Source organism: Mauremys mutica, chromosome 8 (assembly GCF_020497125.1).
Source record: "Mauremys mutica isolate MM-2020 ecotype Southern chromosome 8, ASM2049712v1, whole genome shotgun sequence".
Classification (NCBI taxonomy): domain Eukaryota; kingdom Metazoa; phylum Chordata; order Testudines; family Geoemydidae; genus Mauremys; species Mauremys mutica.
In genome coordinates this window covers 55,081,079-55,097,684 of record NC_059079.1, presented here as the reverse complement: position 1 = coordinate 55,097,684, position 16,606 = coordinate 55,081,079, and the positions used below count along the sequence as shown (strand labels likewise).

At 45.4% G+C, this 16,606-nt stretch overlaps 2 protein-coding genes across 5 annotated transcripts in view; one reads left to right on the top strand and one right to left on the bottom strand.

Moving 5' to 3' along the window:
* Positions 1-9,018: 9,018 nt before the first annotated feature.
* Positions 9,019-16,066, bottom strand: ARPC5 (actin related protein 2/3 complex subunit 5). Its single transcript, XM_045026595.1, has 4 exons — positions 15,772-16,066; positions 13,945-14,017; positions 11,434-11,610; positions 9,019-10,314 (listed from the first exon to the last, which is right to left on the bottom strand). The coding sequence occupies exons 1-4, from the start codon at positions 15,912-15,914 to the stop codon at positions 10,252-10,254; spliced, it is 456 nt and encodes a 151-aa protein (XP_044882530.1). The 5' UTR covers positions 15,915-16,066; the 3' UTR covers positions 9,019-10,251.
* Positions 16,067-16,174: 108 nt separating this feature from the next.
* RGL1 (ral guanine nucleotide dissociation stimulator like 1) overlaps positions 16,175-16,606 on the top strand; it is a 160,363-nt gene continuing 159,931 nt past the window's right edge. For 2 of the 4 annotated variants that reach the window (XM_045026591.1, XM_045026587.1), the window contains exon 1: positions 16,185-16,310. The gene's annotated coding sequence lies outside the window, so the exon portion shown is untranslated. Of the gene's footprint in view, positions 16,311-16,606 lie in introns of all 4 variants that reach the window. The other 2 variants (XM_045026585.1, XM_045026590.1) reach the window with 2 other exon arrangements.

Here is a 16,606-nt window from a genome sequence, read left to right as displayed (position 1 = left end):
TTTGCCCGGAACACCCGGACTAATAACTATTCTCAACAAGAACAATTGGATCTTCAGTGTCTACGCAGAGCAGACAGGACATCAGTTTCTAAGGTTGCATCTGAAACATACATACACAGTAAATGATAAGAAACACAATTTATCTACTACGGAAGCAGGAAGGGCTGAATCAGGAAGGGCTGGGCCTTCCACAATTTCAGCTGGTAGCTTTAGGGAAGCCAGGCGTTTCAAGCCTGACACTATTACATGGGCTCCTCCAGTTTCCAGAGGAGATGGCTTTAAAGTAAAGGAGGCCAGTGAGAATCTAGCAACCTGGAATGAAGCTACTGAACAGGGAAAATGTAGCTATGCCGAATGAGCTATATGAACAGCTAAGAGTGAGAGGAGCATTTTGCTGTGAACATCTCTTGTTCCTGTAGCACGTTTCAGTAATTATCACATCCGCCTGACACACACAGGACCCGCACGCTTCAGTTCTGGCAGAAAAAAATCCCACTTCACAGTTGGCTGATGCTAGTCACGTCGCTTAACGTCTCTCTGGCCAATACACAGGTACCATGGTGACAGGTGTGGGATAAGAACCTGCATAGAAGGCTTGATTCTATTTTTGAAGTGACTTATAGGGAAAAGGAACTTCCTCTCAGCCAAAATCTTCCCTTCCTCGTGGGACTGGCAGCATTTCTTGCTCCCCGTTTGCACTGAGGTCACACAAACTCTTAGAATGAGTTAGAGTTTCTTAACAGGCAGGTTTTCCCTCTCCTCACAGTGAGATTCAGCATTGGGACTATCTGGCAGAACTGTGCAAGCAGCCTGGCAGCCCACACACAGTGTCCATGGGGTGCCCTGCCAGCCAGACACATGGACGCCAAAGCCATCATTGACGACTACATGACCAAGATTGGGCTCCCCAAGACAGAGATCAGCGTGCCCTTCTTTGAAAACATCCTCTCGGCTTCCAGGCCAATTGCTGCTGGCCAGGATACCTATAAATTAGATGAGCGATGGATCCTATGTGAGAGATTGTTGCTCTATTGCCTACCTCCACGGGTGAATTGTTTTCAACATTAGTCCTTAGTATCAGGGAACCACCGCTCCAAGGCTAAGGCCTTTCCCAGATTCCCTCCGGTATGTATTGCTTCATCTGCAACAAAGTGGGGCAAGTTCACCAGAATTCCATTTCCTCACTTCAGTGAGGGGTCGATTACAATGGGATGAAGCTGTGTTTGGCTGTTTTTGCTGTGCACAAGGGCAAAGGGTTAAGCCTCAAATCATGCCCTCTGCCTCTGTATAATGGATTACAGCAGAAAACGGCTTGTGATCTCAGGGTGGGAGCGGGATGTGCCCGAATCACGATTTGTTATGGACTTTGGAGATTACGTCTCAGACCCTCACCCACATCCCCAAATCATACATTGTGGCTGCAAGCCTTTAGGGGCCAGCTGTGCTGGCTCCTGTTCAGACACTGGCAGGGGACAAGGCCTCCTTTGGTTGCTCTGGAGTTTTCAAAGCAAAACGTGGGTGGTGACATTCTGCTCTCAGTAGCAGGTGCCTAAGCTACCTGAGCACTCAGGGCCCAGCAGCACGTCTGGCTCGTGGGATCTTCAGAGCCGCACTGCTGTGCTGTTCCGCTCTCCTGGCACTGCCGTTCTCCCTGTTGGTAAATGTCTGGGTCTCCTGGCCAGCCCTATCCAAGGTCCTTCAAGAGTCTTTGTCAGTTCTTGGACCTCATCTGGCCCTGAACTGAGAGAGAGGAACCTCCAGTTGGTGGAGGAGTTCATCACGGGCTATTACAAGTGATAGTAAAGCAGTTTTCAGCGTTCTGCGCTCGGCCATTGCAGAAGTGGGATAGGAAGCAGATAAGGGGCAGTTTCTACACACTGAGGGCAGAGTGGGATGTGCGCCTGCCACAATCTGCAGTGTGTCTGATGCCATGCAATCCAGGCACCACGAAGGCTCCCTGCCACAGGTGTGTCCCAGAAGCTAGTGCCACAAACGTCCATAACAATCGGAGCAGCTCACAATACACTTGATATGTCTCAAGGGAAGTGTAAAAAGGCATTGAGGCAACTTTCAGAAACCAAAACAATTTTGGCTGTCAGTTTTTTTCATCCCTGCTCCCTCTTCTTGCCCTGTTTCCCCTCCCTCCCGCCTTTTAGTTTTTCTCAATCTCCTTGAAAAAGTGCATCTCACAGCCCACCTCACTACTTCCTGTCTCACTGTAACAGCTAACATTGTTGTAACTGCTGTGTTAGAGACATTCCTGAAGGGCACATGTCAGCCAGTTGAAATCTGCGCCACCTGGGAGCAAAGATGAGCCGCAAAATCAAAATGTTTGTGTCCCTGTTACAAAGTGTGCATCTTATTCATGTTACAGTGACCTCAGTGCTTGTGAAAGGTGCTGTGTGGACAGCCTTGAGATCTGAAGCCCTGATTATCCATAGAATAGGTACAGCAGGGACAGTGGCAGTATTAGATTTCCAACATGACCACCTGCATGTAGGAAAAATTAGTTCATTAGGAGGGTGGTGAAGCACTGCAATGGGTTACCTAGGAAGATAGTGGAATCTCCATCCTTAGAGGTTTTTAAGGTCAGGCTTGATAAAGCCCTGGCTGGGATGATTTAGGTGGGGTTGGTCCTGCTTTATTTTATTTTATTTATAATTGGAGATATACCCATCTCCTAGAACTGGAAGGGACCTTGAAAGGTCATTGAGTCCAGCCCCCTGCCTGCACTAGCAGGACCAATTTTTGCCCCAGATCCCTAAGTGGCCCTGTCAAGGATTGAACTCACAACTCTGGGTTTAGCACGCCAATGCTCAAACCACTGAGCTATCCCTCCCCCCTTTGAGCATGGGGGTTGGACTAGATGATCTCCTGAGTTCTCTTCCAACCCTGATATTCTGAGATTCAACCTGTTCTGAATGGACTGTTTATAGGTGTGAATGGAGAGAGCATAGTTCAGTAGCCGTAATCCGTTCAGTCCTTGGTGGCTCTATCTCAGGGGTGGGCAAACTATGGCCCGGGGGCTGCATACGGCCCTTCAGATGTTTTAATCAGGCCATTGAACTCCTGCCGGGGAGCGGGTTCGGGGGCTTGCCCCACTCCTCCCATTGGCTGGCAACCGTGGCCAATGGGAGCTGCAAGGGCGGCATCTGTGGATGGGGCAGCGCGCAGAGCCACCTGTCCACGCCTCTGTGTAGAAGCTGGAGGCGGGACATGCCACTGCTTCCGGGAGCTGCTTGAGGTAAGTGCTGCCCAGAGCCTGCACCCCTGACCCTTCCCATACCGCAACCCCTTGCCCCAGCCCTGATCCCTGTCCTGCCCTCCAAACACCTCGGCCCCAGCCTGGAGCCTCCTCCTGCATCCCAGAGCCCACACCCCCAGCTGGAGCCCTCACCCCCGCCCAAACCTCTTGCCCCAACCCCGGAGCCCCCTCCCTGAACTCCTCATTTCTGGCCCCACCGCAGAGCCCTCACCCCCAGCTGGAGCCCTCACCCCAAGCCCCAATTTCATGAGCATTCATGGCCCACCATACAATTTCCATACCCAGATGTGGCCCTCAGGCCAAAAAGTTTGCCCACCCCAGCTCTCTCTAGAAGGGGGTCAACTAGGATGATGGCTTTTGTGCTCTGGACATGTGTTCACTAGGAATTGGATTGAGAGCCAGAAACTCATTTCAGATGTGCCCTCAAACCAGGTGTCTCTGCCACACAGCTCAAGCTGGCTCTCAAGCTAATACATTGCATGTTTGCCCTCATAGACTTTACAGGCTGCAGTGCCATTGATGGAAGAGCTAGGCCATACTGTAGAACTTTAGATCACTAAATCAAACAACTAGTGATCTTGATTGTGTTTGATTTAGTGATCTAGAGTGAAAGCCTCCTAGTGAACACATGTCCAGAGCACAAAAGCCAGAGGTTCTTATTTGGTCCCAGGATACACTTCGGTCATAGGATGAAGTTATGGCCATCCGCTCCCTGCACTGTATTAGTCAGTGAACTGGCTTTGCTCAGCCTCAGCAATGGATCACCTTTCGCTGTGTTGCACAGCTGCACAGTTCAATGCAGATTTACAGAGACTATGAAAGATTCAGCTTCTCTGACTAGGACATTATTGATCTGCGTGGTTACCATCTGGCCTCCACAACTAATCAGGTGCCTTTTGCCCTTTTCCTCCTGCTAGCCATCCCCATGGGTGACACAGCCATGGATGACATCAGTGTGGCACAGTGCAATGCAATTGGGGTCTCCACCCAAAAAATCCTCACTGCTGTATTGGGAAGAGCTGGTCCATGTCTGCAGCTCACCTGACAATTCGTGACTATGCAACCAGCCTTTCCCAATGACTGCATCCAAAGGCATTCAGATACTTCCAGGTAAGGGTACCCTCATTCATGTCATTGTGTACTAAAAAGAGGAGATGGCAGAGCCAAAGGAAGAAAAGAGTAGCACCCCTTCACTCCTCCATGGCTGTCTTCATCTAAGGACCAGCAAGCACTTTCTGAATGGGCCTTCTAACCAACCCTGTGAGACCTATCTTATATACTTCTATAGCTCCTTACCATAGTATCTGAGTGTCTCACACCTTCAGTGTAGTTATCCTCACAACACTCCTGTGAGGTAGGGAGACGCTATTATCTCCACTGTACCCCTGGGGATCCCAGGCACAGAGAGATTGAGTGATTTGCCCAAGGTCACACAAGAAGTCTGCACTGGAGAAGGGAACATGAGCTCTAGTCTTTCAGGTCTCAACCTAGCAGCATAACCGCCTGTTCATGTCAGACAGGTGTGTGTTATCCCTAGTTCACTGCTGGGGAAATAGGAAGCACAGAACAGTTCAGTGACTTGCCTAAGAGCCACCAGCAATGCTGAAACTTCTACTCTGGGCTCGTTAGCCCCCGTGCTGCCCTCTAACTTGACAATACTCCTTCTACCAGAAAGTCTTTAAATCACGAGAGAAACGTGATCAGCGGGATTTCCTTGGAGGCACAGCACGGCACTGGAGGGGAACAGAGCATACCAGCAGTAGGACTACTGCAGGGAAGAGTGTGCCAACATTGGGATGGAGTTACTGGGAAAGAGTACACTTGCTGGGATGCCCTGGTGAGTGATCTTGTTCTATATCTGAAGATGGGGAGGAGCTGGCTGTACACACAGCTGGTAAGTTGGTTACATTGTATGATCCAGAGGGTGGAATTGTTTGGTTTATTGAATGATGACAAACCTTCCTGCCTGAAGCCTGGGGTGCTGGTGAAGCTCCCTTCTCTTCTTTCCATTATGAAAGGCTTATGGAAGGTCCTTTGTGGAGATGCATGGAGGGGCTGCTGCTGCCCAGGCCCTTGGGAACATGTCTGAATTCTGGAAGAAGGGAAATCAGGCAACAAATTCTACTCTGACAATTGAGTTGTGCCCAGGCCTGCAGACATTTCAGAAAACAAAGAGCACTTCAGACATGCCCTAGAATCCCCCTCAATGCAGCTTTTTCATTTCTGAAGTGCCCAACTCAGTTTTTAAAATATCCTATTAATTTTAGGCTTAGGACTTTTCACAAGAGCAGAGAACAATACTCAAGAGAGCGGGTTTATCAGGTTAATAATATTCTATATAGCTAAATAACCCCTGCAATTTCAGTTGAAAAGAATATTCCCTAATTCTAGTCATTAAAATGTTGCTTTGCATTATTAACAGCTGCTGCCTTTCACCTCAGAGGTGGCTGCATTTCAGTGGTGTGCAAAGTCATCATTATATACATCATGTCTTAATAAATCCTCGACCCTCATTTAGTGGTGAGAAAATGTTGTTGAAGTTAAACATCACTATAGAATTTCTCAAAGAAAATAAACCTTTTTTCCTCTGTGAGATTCTAGCAGATTCTCTCTTCTCTGAATCAACCAGTTCTCTTATTTGTTTCAGGACACCAGGAGTATATTTTTTTAAAATTTGAGGTTATTTCCCCCTCTTCTGATGACTGGAACTTCTGAGCCCTATATGTACAATATACAAATAATCATCACAACTCCACCCATTTACTGTTTATCCCACACTCACATACATTGATACACATCTTTTATTTAACACATCACCCGCAGAAGACACAGATATTTTTAGCATAATGTGCGTAATTTACATGTCACTCTACAACCAATCCATGGCATCTAGATGTAGCAGTCCTGGCTATCTAGTGCCACCTGGAGGCAACTGACATATTCTGGCATCAGTTGATTTCAAAGGTGTGTGTACAGTAGTGTCTAGCTCAGTTCATAGATTCGAAGGCTAGGAGGACCAGTGTGATTATCTAGTCTGATCTCCTGTATAGCACAGGCCATAGAATGTACCCAAAATAAGTCCTAGAGCAGATCTTTTAGAAAAACATCCAATCTTGATTTTAAAATTGAGAGAATTCACCACAACCCTTGGTAAGTTGTTCCAATGGTTAATTACTCTCAACGTTAAAAATGTACACCTTATTTCCAGTCTGAATGTGTCTAGCTTCAACTTCCATGCATTGGATTGTGTTAGACCTTTCTTGGTAAGACTGAAGAGCCCATTACTAAACATTTGCTCCCCATGTAATCGGACTGTAATCAAGTCACCTCTTAACCTTTTCTTTGTTAAGCTAAATAGATTCTGCTCTTTGAGTTTACCACTGTAAAGCGTGTTTTCTAACCCTTTAATCATTCTTGTGGCTCTTTTTTGAACCCTCTCTAATTTATTAACATCCTTGACTTGTGGGCTAAACTGAACACAGCATTCCAGCAGTTGTCAAACCAGTGCCAAATACAGAAGTAAAATAACCTTTCTGCTCCTCCTCAAGATTCTTCTCTTTAGGCATCCTAGGATACATTCGCTCTTTTGGCCACAGCTCACACTTGGAACTCGTATCCAGCTGATTATCTACAAGAACCACCATCCCAAATCTTTTTCAGAGTCACTACCTGCTAGATCACAATCAGGTCTTTGAATTTAGGATAAAGGACAGTGAGGCACCAACATCGGCTAAAAGCAGGAAGGAATGGCGGAATCAGGTATGATGGACCTTACTTTGGTGAGAAAGGGCAAAGAGGGATAGTGAAGGAAAGATATCTAATGAGAGGTGAACTAGCTGGAGGAGTACAAGTATGAGCAGGGGACAGCGTGAATAGGAAGCAAGGAAGACGACATATTAGGAGAGAGAAGCCGGCCAACTAACCTTGTACAGTGGAGTCGCATCATAGGCGCATTTAACTTACGCGACTTTAACTGTATGTGCTCGGCAAAACAAAAAAAAGAAAACAATTTAAATACTGTACCTGTAGCGCGGGTGATTCCACCCACGATTCCACTCCATAAGCATTTGACTATACATGATTTTCGCCTTATGCACTGACCTCAGAACCTAATCCCTGCATAAGATTTGACTCCCCTTTATAGATGTCATTAGAATTATCCACTTTGGGAAGAGCGAGAGTTACCTTAAGGGACTGGGCTTGATTCATATTTTCCCTACTGAAAAGGTGACAACCCTAAAAGCCTACACAGGTTTCCCTATTTGCTAGAGTAGTTCTCTCTCTTGTAAATGGTGGACATGTTGCAGGAGAACAGGGAAATCCCATTGAAAAATCTGTGTATAAGACAATGTGAAAGGCCTTGGCCCCTTTACAGGCTAAGTAGTGCATGGTAGTAGACAGTCATTCTAAATAAAACTGAACTATACAATTATTTCTCTGTTAATAGAGCTTGTTTTGGGGAAATTCACAGAGCAACATTCTGTGAATTATCCTAGCCTGATGCCACATTAGAACCAGTCATTTATTATCCCTGCCCTTTTATTACTCAGCACAGCTGGAATGTTGTAGTCATCTTCTGCATGTCAGGACTGGTGTGAGCTTGTTGTGCTTTATATCATCTTTCTCTCTCACCTGCTCAAGTGCAGGCTGCGTAATTTCAGTACTGGGTTTTTCCTCTTTATTAACACCATGACCCAGGAAGAGCAGTGTTCTTTAATAAGCTTCCTTATGCAGCTCCTTACATGAACCTTAAAGACAGCTATAACTGGATATGATTTATAGATTTCTATGAATCAAATGCACTGCAGTCATGCCTAAATAACTTATATCATTAAAATGAGCAAGAGATTGACAGTGCATGAACTAGTGGAAATGGGAATAATGTCTATTATCCAGACCTGCTTAGGACTGAAACAAGCCATAGATAAAATATGGAGTACATCATTCTGGTAGGATGTTTGTTTCTGTGTATGTTAAATAGGGCAGAGACCTGTTCCCCATAAGTAGTGAGAGGATTTGGTTAACACCTTTTCTTTGTGAGCCACACTGAACTGGGAAAAAGGAAACAAGACTTTAGGCTGGGAGAAAGACACTTGATTTTGCCATATTAAGACTTGTATCTTAACACTGTGCAACATGAACTTGGCCCGGATTACCAAAACCTTTTGTAGTATTTGACTAGCTAGTCTTTTGGCCCTAGCCCTCTTGTTTGTGTTTTTTCTTTCTGTAATTTGTCGGTACATCTTGGTTTTGTTTAAGACAACCTGAATTAGGTGGTGGATACTAGCAATGGGGCAAATCACTGCTGGGTGCCTCAGATTGACTTCAGAAAAAGCAGAATAAAGATGTACTGACAAATTACAGAAAGAAAAAAAACAAACAAGAGGGCTAGGGACAAAATACTTTGGCTAGTCAAACACTACAGAAAGTTTTGGTAATCCGGGTCAAGTTCATGTCAGACAGTGTTAAGAAAAGCCAGCTACATTTTTTGAATAGTGTTGGTGTCCATGTATCTTGATTTAGGTAGAGGATTCAAGATTGCTCCAGGAAGATCCAGGCCTACGATTACTTACACATGCAAAGTGCTGCTGCAGAAACAACCTTGGCAGGAAAAAGAATGGAGGTGAAGGGCAGAAGTTGGGTGACTATTTCTGCGTTTTTCCTTCTTCAATCCTTCTGTTAGCGTGTGAATTCCCCAAATTCAGCAATAAAGCCATCAGAACAGTTAACACCAAGGAATTTGAAACATTAAGTAAATATTCAGTGACAATTTATTTTCTGATCATTTTACAAAAAAAGCAGGTATCAAAAAACGGCAAAGATTTTCACGAGTTCCTCACCAGTTTTACACAGCTGAACTGGTGTAAAATGTGAATGTAAGACACAGGCTGGCTTTGCTCCTGGTCATACACATTCAAGGTTATCCCTGGGCTGGGATGCACTGAGCCTTTGGAAAATTTTTATTTTAAAAAGCACCTGTCTTTTTTTGGGGACTTGACTTGATTCACCCAAGTCACTTTGTACTGAAATATAACATGGAATGTGTACCTGCTGGGATCAGAAATTAATCTTTTCTGGATCCCATGTACCTTAACACTGATCAAGGGACTTTGCAATGGACACATTAGGCACCAGTCTTCATTTCTCAGATTACCAAAAGGCAGCTACTACATTATGTTAGCTACAATCACTTTTTGCACCCCTACCCCAACATGCTGCAATGGGATTTATCTGTATAACAGCCCCTTCTAATTTTCCTCATCAGGATCTCAGGTCCCAAAAAGGAAAGTTTTACTAGGTTAAAGCCCAGGGAAATGGACCTTCATCCTTAAATATGTCATACAATTGTGTTGTGATGCCTTAGACAATTCTACAACAGTGTGACTCTCCCATTGTGGACCCAAGACTTGAATGATCAAAGGAAACCAAGATAAACCATAAATGTGAGATAGGAAAAAATGCTCAACTCACTGGATGGATATTCTGGTTCTTTTCTGAGCCAGAGCTTGTTCTTCTACTGTACTTGTGCTGTAGGGTTCAGAGTTTGACCAGGAGAAGCATAGTCCAGTTTCCATTAATAGCTGCACCATCTTTTCAAACATACAGCTTACATTGAACACTGCCTGGTTAGCTAAAGAATTAAGAGACTGCCCTGAGTCCCTCAGTATCTGCTTGGAAAGTCAGGTCAAAATCTGGCATGATAATACATGAATGCAAATCATCTTACACAAAGACTTGTGTATATGTCACTGAAATGCTTTTGAGAGTACCAAATACTCCTATTAAGAAATAAAATGGCACCTCTATTATTACCCAAACAGCAAAAGGAAATCAGATATGCGTATTTTGTCATAGATATGAAAGAGGAAGCAAGAAGGCAAGCTGAGAGACAGATGCTACCCCCAGGGCAGCAGTGGCATTTGGTTGTTTTGGTCATTGTACCAGCATTTTGCACACCCACGGCAGGCAGTCACTGGCTGCTGAACTTAAACCGTTTTTCTGGCAGTCAAGACACGGACAATGGACCCTACACCTCCAGCAGCGAGAGCCTGAAAACAGAGAACTAACAGTTAATACAAATAACAGACTTAAAATAATAATACTCAATACAGCTAATACTCAATAACTGACTTAAGTGGCAATGCTTCAACAACAAAAATTCAAAAACAGACTCCAACAAGAAACTGCAGAACTGGAATTAATTTGCAAACTGGACACTATCAAATTAGGCCTAAATAAAGACTGGGAGTGGAAGGGTGACAACAACTAAATTTCCCCCTACTGTTACTCACACCTTCTTGTCTATTATTTGAAATGGGCCACCCTGTTTACATTGGCCTCATTACCACTAGAAAAGTGATTTTTCCTCCCCTGGTATTCTACTGTTGGGAACAGCCCACTTCCACTTTAACTGCAACTGTCTCGTTAGCACTGACCCCCCACTTGGTAAGGCAACTCCCATCTCTTCATGTATTGTGTGTATATATACCTGCCTACTGTTTTTTTCCCAGTCCATGCATCTGATGAAGTGGGTTTTAACCCACAAAAGCTTATGGCCAAATAAATTTGTTAGTCTAAGGTGCCACAAGTACTCCTCGTTGTTTTAGCTAATACAAATTAACCGATAACACAGTAAGCACAGACAATTACTACTTGGACTTCAGTACGTTTCATCTGAACATCTCAAAGTGTTCTACAGACACTAACCGTCGGCACTCTGCAATAGGGAAGCATTACTACATTCATTTTATAAATGGGGAAATGGAGTCAGGCATTAGATAACTTGCGCAAGTCAGAGTCACTGGGGGAGTCAGGGCACTTGGGTTCTACTCCCAGCTAAATCCCTGACTTTGACCTTAGTTTATACTGCCTCAGTGCAAGATGACAGTTTTTAGGAAATGTGCAATGGCTCATTTTCATTCTTACCTAATGCATGATCAAACTTCACCTCTAAAGTCTGCATGCATCAATATGACATAGGAAGTGTGCACTAATTTCACATGGTTCCCTGGGGAACCTTGTCCTTCCCACCCCAACTGTTGCAATACAAACACTGGAATTTTAAGGGGAAGAAGGCTGATTCGTATTGGACTCAAGACAGAGTCATGGATGTAAGGGTCTGTGCTAATGCAAATTATCAGGCCAAATGCAACTGAGACTTAACACACCTTTTCATGCCACTGCAGTAACACAGCACTGCTGTTGTCAGAGGGGCTCTCAAACCCCTTGTAGATGTATTTCATTAGCAGATCAACTCCATTCTTGTCCAGAGATTGTACTGCCTTTTCAATATCATTGGCTTTGAAAGAGATGAGGACTTTCAGGACAACGCTTTCTGCACGGTCCTGTAAACAAGGGAAAAAATCACAACCTGGAACTGAGCTGATCAATGCTGACATGGTCTGCAGCCAAATGTTAATGATCTCTCAGCTCTGGGAGGTAGAACTTTTCTGTTCTTAACAATTCAAAAATGTTCGGCTAAGGCAGCTCAAACACATACCAAGTTGTCAAGCATCCTGTACAACAGATGTCCACACCTGCCCTACGACAGCATGACCTCAACTGACACATCTGTAATTCTAAATGAATTTCAATTTACAGCTAACATATGTAATTAATTTGTAATTAAGTTTTAGATAACAAGTTAAACAGTTAGTGCCCAGTTGGGCGAAGGAAGCTAGTCTCAAAAAAAAAGACTCATTTTCTTCACTGGCTTTGTAACAAGCTTGTTCTCTTCTAGGTTTCTCTCTCTGCTCACCAAGCTTGGCTTTTGTTTGCAGGACTCCACCCACAGAACTGTATAAGGGCTGTACTGAACTTTATCACTGTTAATGTTCATGCACTGGAAAGTTCAAAAGAAGTTGGAACTAATAGGACTAAGGGTTTGATTGGCTTTCCTCTCACCTCTTATTTTACATTTTGTCTAGATGGACAGCTCTGCTGTGGAATAGAAGTGATCTTAAAGGAGTCTCCTCTCAAATTTCAGAAGTATTCCTACTCAGCACTGTCTGAGCTCTGCTCAGCTAATACCTTAGCTTTACACTGCATTATCCTTCTCTTCCCTCATTGACTACTGTATTATAACTACCGCTTTAATTCTGTGTACATAATGTTTTACAAAATCCTTGGAAAACATCTTTAAGGCCCTGTCAGTATTACCAGCATGAAATAGTTCCTGGTAATATGATTGCTTAATCTACACAGGTCAACCCAAACATTTGAAGCCGCAGTTAAAAGCAGCTGAACTGTCACATCCATGCTGAAATACAACTGCTAGCAACAAATGTTTCAGGTAACTGCTTTTGATAACTGACCTTGATGCCATTTCTGGATCAAGAATTTGTGTAGTGTGGTTAGGTCCTTTCATCACCCATTCTGTAAGCATCGTCCTCCCCCGCCCTCCCAAAGTAATTTTCTTCCTCTGTTCACTCAATCACCCACCTGAGAGGTAGCAATATAAAAAACCTTAACTGTCAGAATGGATTCCTCTTGTGTACAATCCCACTGAGCAAGTACTGTCTGCAGTTGCTTCCCAAAGGAATTATAGCCATTATCTTTCCCAGTAAGCAGAGACACCCTGCAGCCATTTGATTTAGTGAGACTTCAGATATGTAGCAGAAATAGTAAGCAGAAACAGTGATTTGGTGGGAGGTTATATCCTAAAATAAGAATGAAGCCAAGAACAAGCTCATGAGACAGAGCTGCCAGATCTGCAGGTTTTCCCAAGGCTTTGGCGACACCAGTCATATTTTAAGTCTTTTTTCCAAGAGGAAAAAGACTTTGTACAATGGCACTACCTTGTACAGCAGATCTGCCCCATGTGTACTGAGTCATGTGTACTTCACTGACAGAAGTTTTAATACTTTACTACAGTTAGCCCTGCAGAAGCAACTTAACTGTGGGCAGCAAGTTAGATTTGTTTGCCTCCTACATCAGAATTACAGTAGCCCCTATGCAACCTCATTGTCTTTATATTATTCCTTCAGTGACACCAGTGCAATTGTAATGAAAGACACATTGTCACAGATGTAAAAGAGGGCAAAATTACCGGCAAAATCTCTTACTTGATGATGCCCTTGGTACCAAGATTGTTAGGTGATTCTTAGACCCCCAAGTAAATTTGTAGGGCTGGCAGTTGGTGGAGAAAATCTTTACTGGGAAGTCTGGTCTACTTTCACAAACAAACATAGAATCCTACAGCTATATTCTTACAGAGTGAATGCTTAGAGCAGAACTCCACTCTAAACAGAGCTGTGTGGGTTGCTACAGTACGGTAGATTCCTACAGCTTATCTGTGCATCTTTCAGTCTGCTTTGGGCATCCATAATACTCAAAACTAGTTTTTGAGAGCCTTGTCCGACAGGCAAGTATGTGTGCACAGTATAGTCAAAGCTCTCCTCAAAGTGGGAGTGCTTATATTTTCTAAGTTCTCCTCAAAGTGCTTATATTTTCTAAGTTCTTATTGTAGCTAGAATTATGGACTGGACACAGTAGCTGATCAGTGCCTACTGTTTTGGGTCCTTTTTCATAGGCCTACTTGGGCAGAGTATAGTTTGGCAACAGGGAAATGCTTAATCAGTCTCAAAGAGAGAGGAAGTGAGAAATCTATAGAGGGCAAGGAGAATTAGGAAAGAATTCACAGTATGGCATATAAATGTGAGAGTTATTGACTACTTCACCTTTACTGCTTGGTTCTTGGTGTTGATTGGAGGATTCTTCAGGGCTGCCTGCAATGCAGCCATCATGTTCCCTGTGAACAATGGTTAAGGAAAGATAGGAAAACAAGGACCTAGAAAGCAACAGAGCTAGTCACAATACAGTGGGGTTCACATGTAACTTGTTCATTACTAGGAATATCAGCAATGGAGTTGCTAAAAGAACATCTTCCATATTGAACACTTCAGTGGGTGCAACATAAGGTGGCAAATACTAGCCAATTACTGAAAGCAATGGGACCTGTACTAAGGTGGTACAGTTTTCAGTACTGGAGAGCACCAATCACGGAACAAGGATCCAAATAATAGAAACCTTTAGAATTGGTCTAATTTGGAATTTCTATCTTCAAACATCACACATAATGGCAAAATATCATCCAACAAGCTATAGCATAGCTGTTTGCACAATGCAGAATGATGTGATTGCTGAAATAAACTGTTAGTGGGAACATCTGTGCCACATAAATTGGAAAAATACCATCAGTCAGGACACCAGACTAAACATCGGCAGGAAAGGAAAGGTCAATCTGTCAGTCAATTCATCACACTGTAGTTGATTATGATTTGGGAGAGTTTTCTATTCAGATTCGTCTATTACATCCACCACTGTGGTATCTAAAAACCTCACCCACCAGTGCATTAAATGACATGACTAATGTGCACCACAGATGGAGTTCATTATAGAACAATGAGACTCCAAGACTGCCTCCATCATTGTCATGAACCAGGAGGAGAACAACACATGCTCTAGAGACACAGGTAATTCAGGCTTAGCAGCCCCCACTTGAATTTTCTTAAAGGGTTTCACAGTTTTGAGCACAGAAATTTGCCTTTCAGTTTTTTCCCCCCACCTCCAGGAATTGCCAAAACTGAATCACAAAACCCATTAATCCTATGGGGGTGCAGCCTTGCCTTAAAAGGGCACTACTGAAGCAAAATGCTTTAATATGTGGAAGTGAAAAGCAATTAGATTGTCACGGACTAGGTGCAATTATTCCCATAAAAGGAAAACCACACAGCGCACACACTTCCTCCAACCCTGAAGCAGGGGTTTGAGGGCAGGACTTTCTCTTTGTCCCTCCCTCCTGCTCTCATGAGGTCAGACAAGACCACATCCTCAAGTGTGTACGCGCCCGAGAACTGGAAATACAAAAAAGCTGACTGATATTAATTTACATAAATAAAATTGTACAGGGCAATGGTCTCCATGGATAGCAGGGTGCTCAAGCCAGGGATTAGACAGACAGACACACACTAGGAAGTTTTACATTGTTTGGAAAACATTTCATTGAAAATCTGTCGTTGTTTAAGAACCCAACACACCTGGGTTTTAATCCATGTTTCCTACTCCTGCACTTACACTCAAAGACAACAGTTATTTATTTCATTCTGTGGGGCTAGGTGGTACTGGCTGACCTTACCCAGTCTGAAGCCTGCCCTGAGGGAGCCACAGATTTACAGGGTAGACTAGTTCGAGAGAGACAGGGCTGTGGTGAACCTGAGCAGGGGACATGGAGGATCCTCCCCCCTGCCCCCTGGACAGTAACTTTCCAGGCCAGCAAAGCCCTGGCACACTCAGTGCAGGGTGACTCAGGCGAGCCCCCCCCCCGCCGCCTGTGCCCTGGGCATCCTACAAGCCTGGCAGGCTCAGTATAGGGCTGGGGACCGCTCCGCGCCTCGGGGCCCGGCAGAGAACCGGGTAGGGCAGGGGGCCAGTCCCCTCCTCCCCTCGCGCTCCTGGCCTCAGCGCCAGCGGCCGGGACTCTTTCCCCGGCGCTGGCGGAAGGATATTGCCGCAGGCAGGAATCCACCTCGCCCTCGTCGGGCCCGGCCTGGCCATCGCCTCCCTCCTCCTCGTCCACGAATTTGTTCTCGTCATACTCGTCCACATCCACGCGGCGAAAGCGCGCAGAGGACACCGTGTTCTTCGCCATCACCCCGGAACCTGCCGGCGCCTCTCGGCCGCTCCCCTCCGCAGGGCGGTGCCCGCCCCCTACTGCCCGCAGTGAGCAACACCGCGCATGCGCAGGGAGTAGAGTTTCTTCCGCCTCTCACTTCCACTCACGCGCAGGAAAGATCGCGCTCGATCGATCGTCTCTTCCTACGTAATAGCCAAGCGCGCTCGCCGTTCGTGGGTAGGCGCATGCGCAACACAACTGCGAGTCTCTTTTTACGCATACGTGTTTTAAATTCCGCACTCCCTCCTCTACTGCGCATGTGTTCTGAACAGACTTCCTCTTTCTCTTGCGGTATCCGGCAGGCCTTGCGCGCAGGCGTACAGAAGGCAACCCTCAAGTGGGCGGAGGAAGGCAGGGTCCGGGGAGGAGCAGGTGAGCTGTTGCGATTGGTCGGCAGGGGGTGGTCACGTGTTCTCCCGGGGTGAGGAGGCCCGTTACCATAGGAGCGGTCCCCTGCAGCTAACGGGCGCTGTATGGGGGCGAGCGGCGCTCCCGATCCGGCCCCGCTGGGCTAGGCTGAGCCTCTGCCTGCTGGGTGGGTGTGAGCCCCGGGTACGCACCGGTGTACGGGGCGCGGCTTATCTCCAGCGGCCCGGTGTGGCCCGCCCCCCGTCTGTCCTCAGGGGCTACCGCAGGAAGGAGGTCACTGCCCCCACGGCCTGTCTGTC

What these genes read in the sequence shown, in the direction of transcription:
- ARPC5 (XM_045026595.1), bottom strand. Translation starts at nt 15,914, where the DNA reads ATGGCGAAGAACACGGTGTCCTCTGCGCGCTTTCGCCGCGTGGATGTG. An exon ending in GTGGATTCCTGCCTGCGGCA is followed by an intron (nt 14,018 to 15,771) that starts ATATCCTTCCGC and finishes ACCATTGTTCAC; the next exon opens with AGGGAACATGATGGCTGCAT. An exon ending in TACTGCAGTGGCATGAAAAG is followed by an intron (nt 10,315 to 11,433) that starts GTGTGTTAAGTC and finishes CTCTGTTTTCAG; the next exon opens with GCTCTCGCTGCTGGAGGTGT.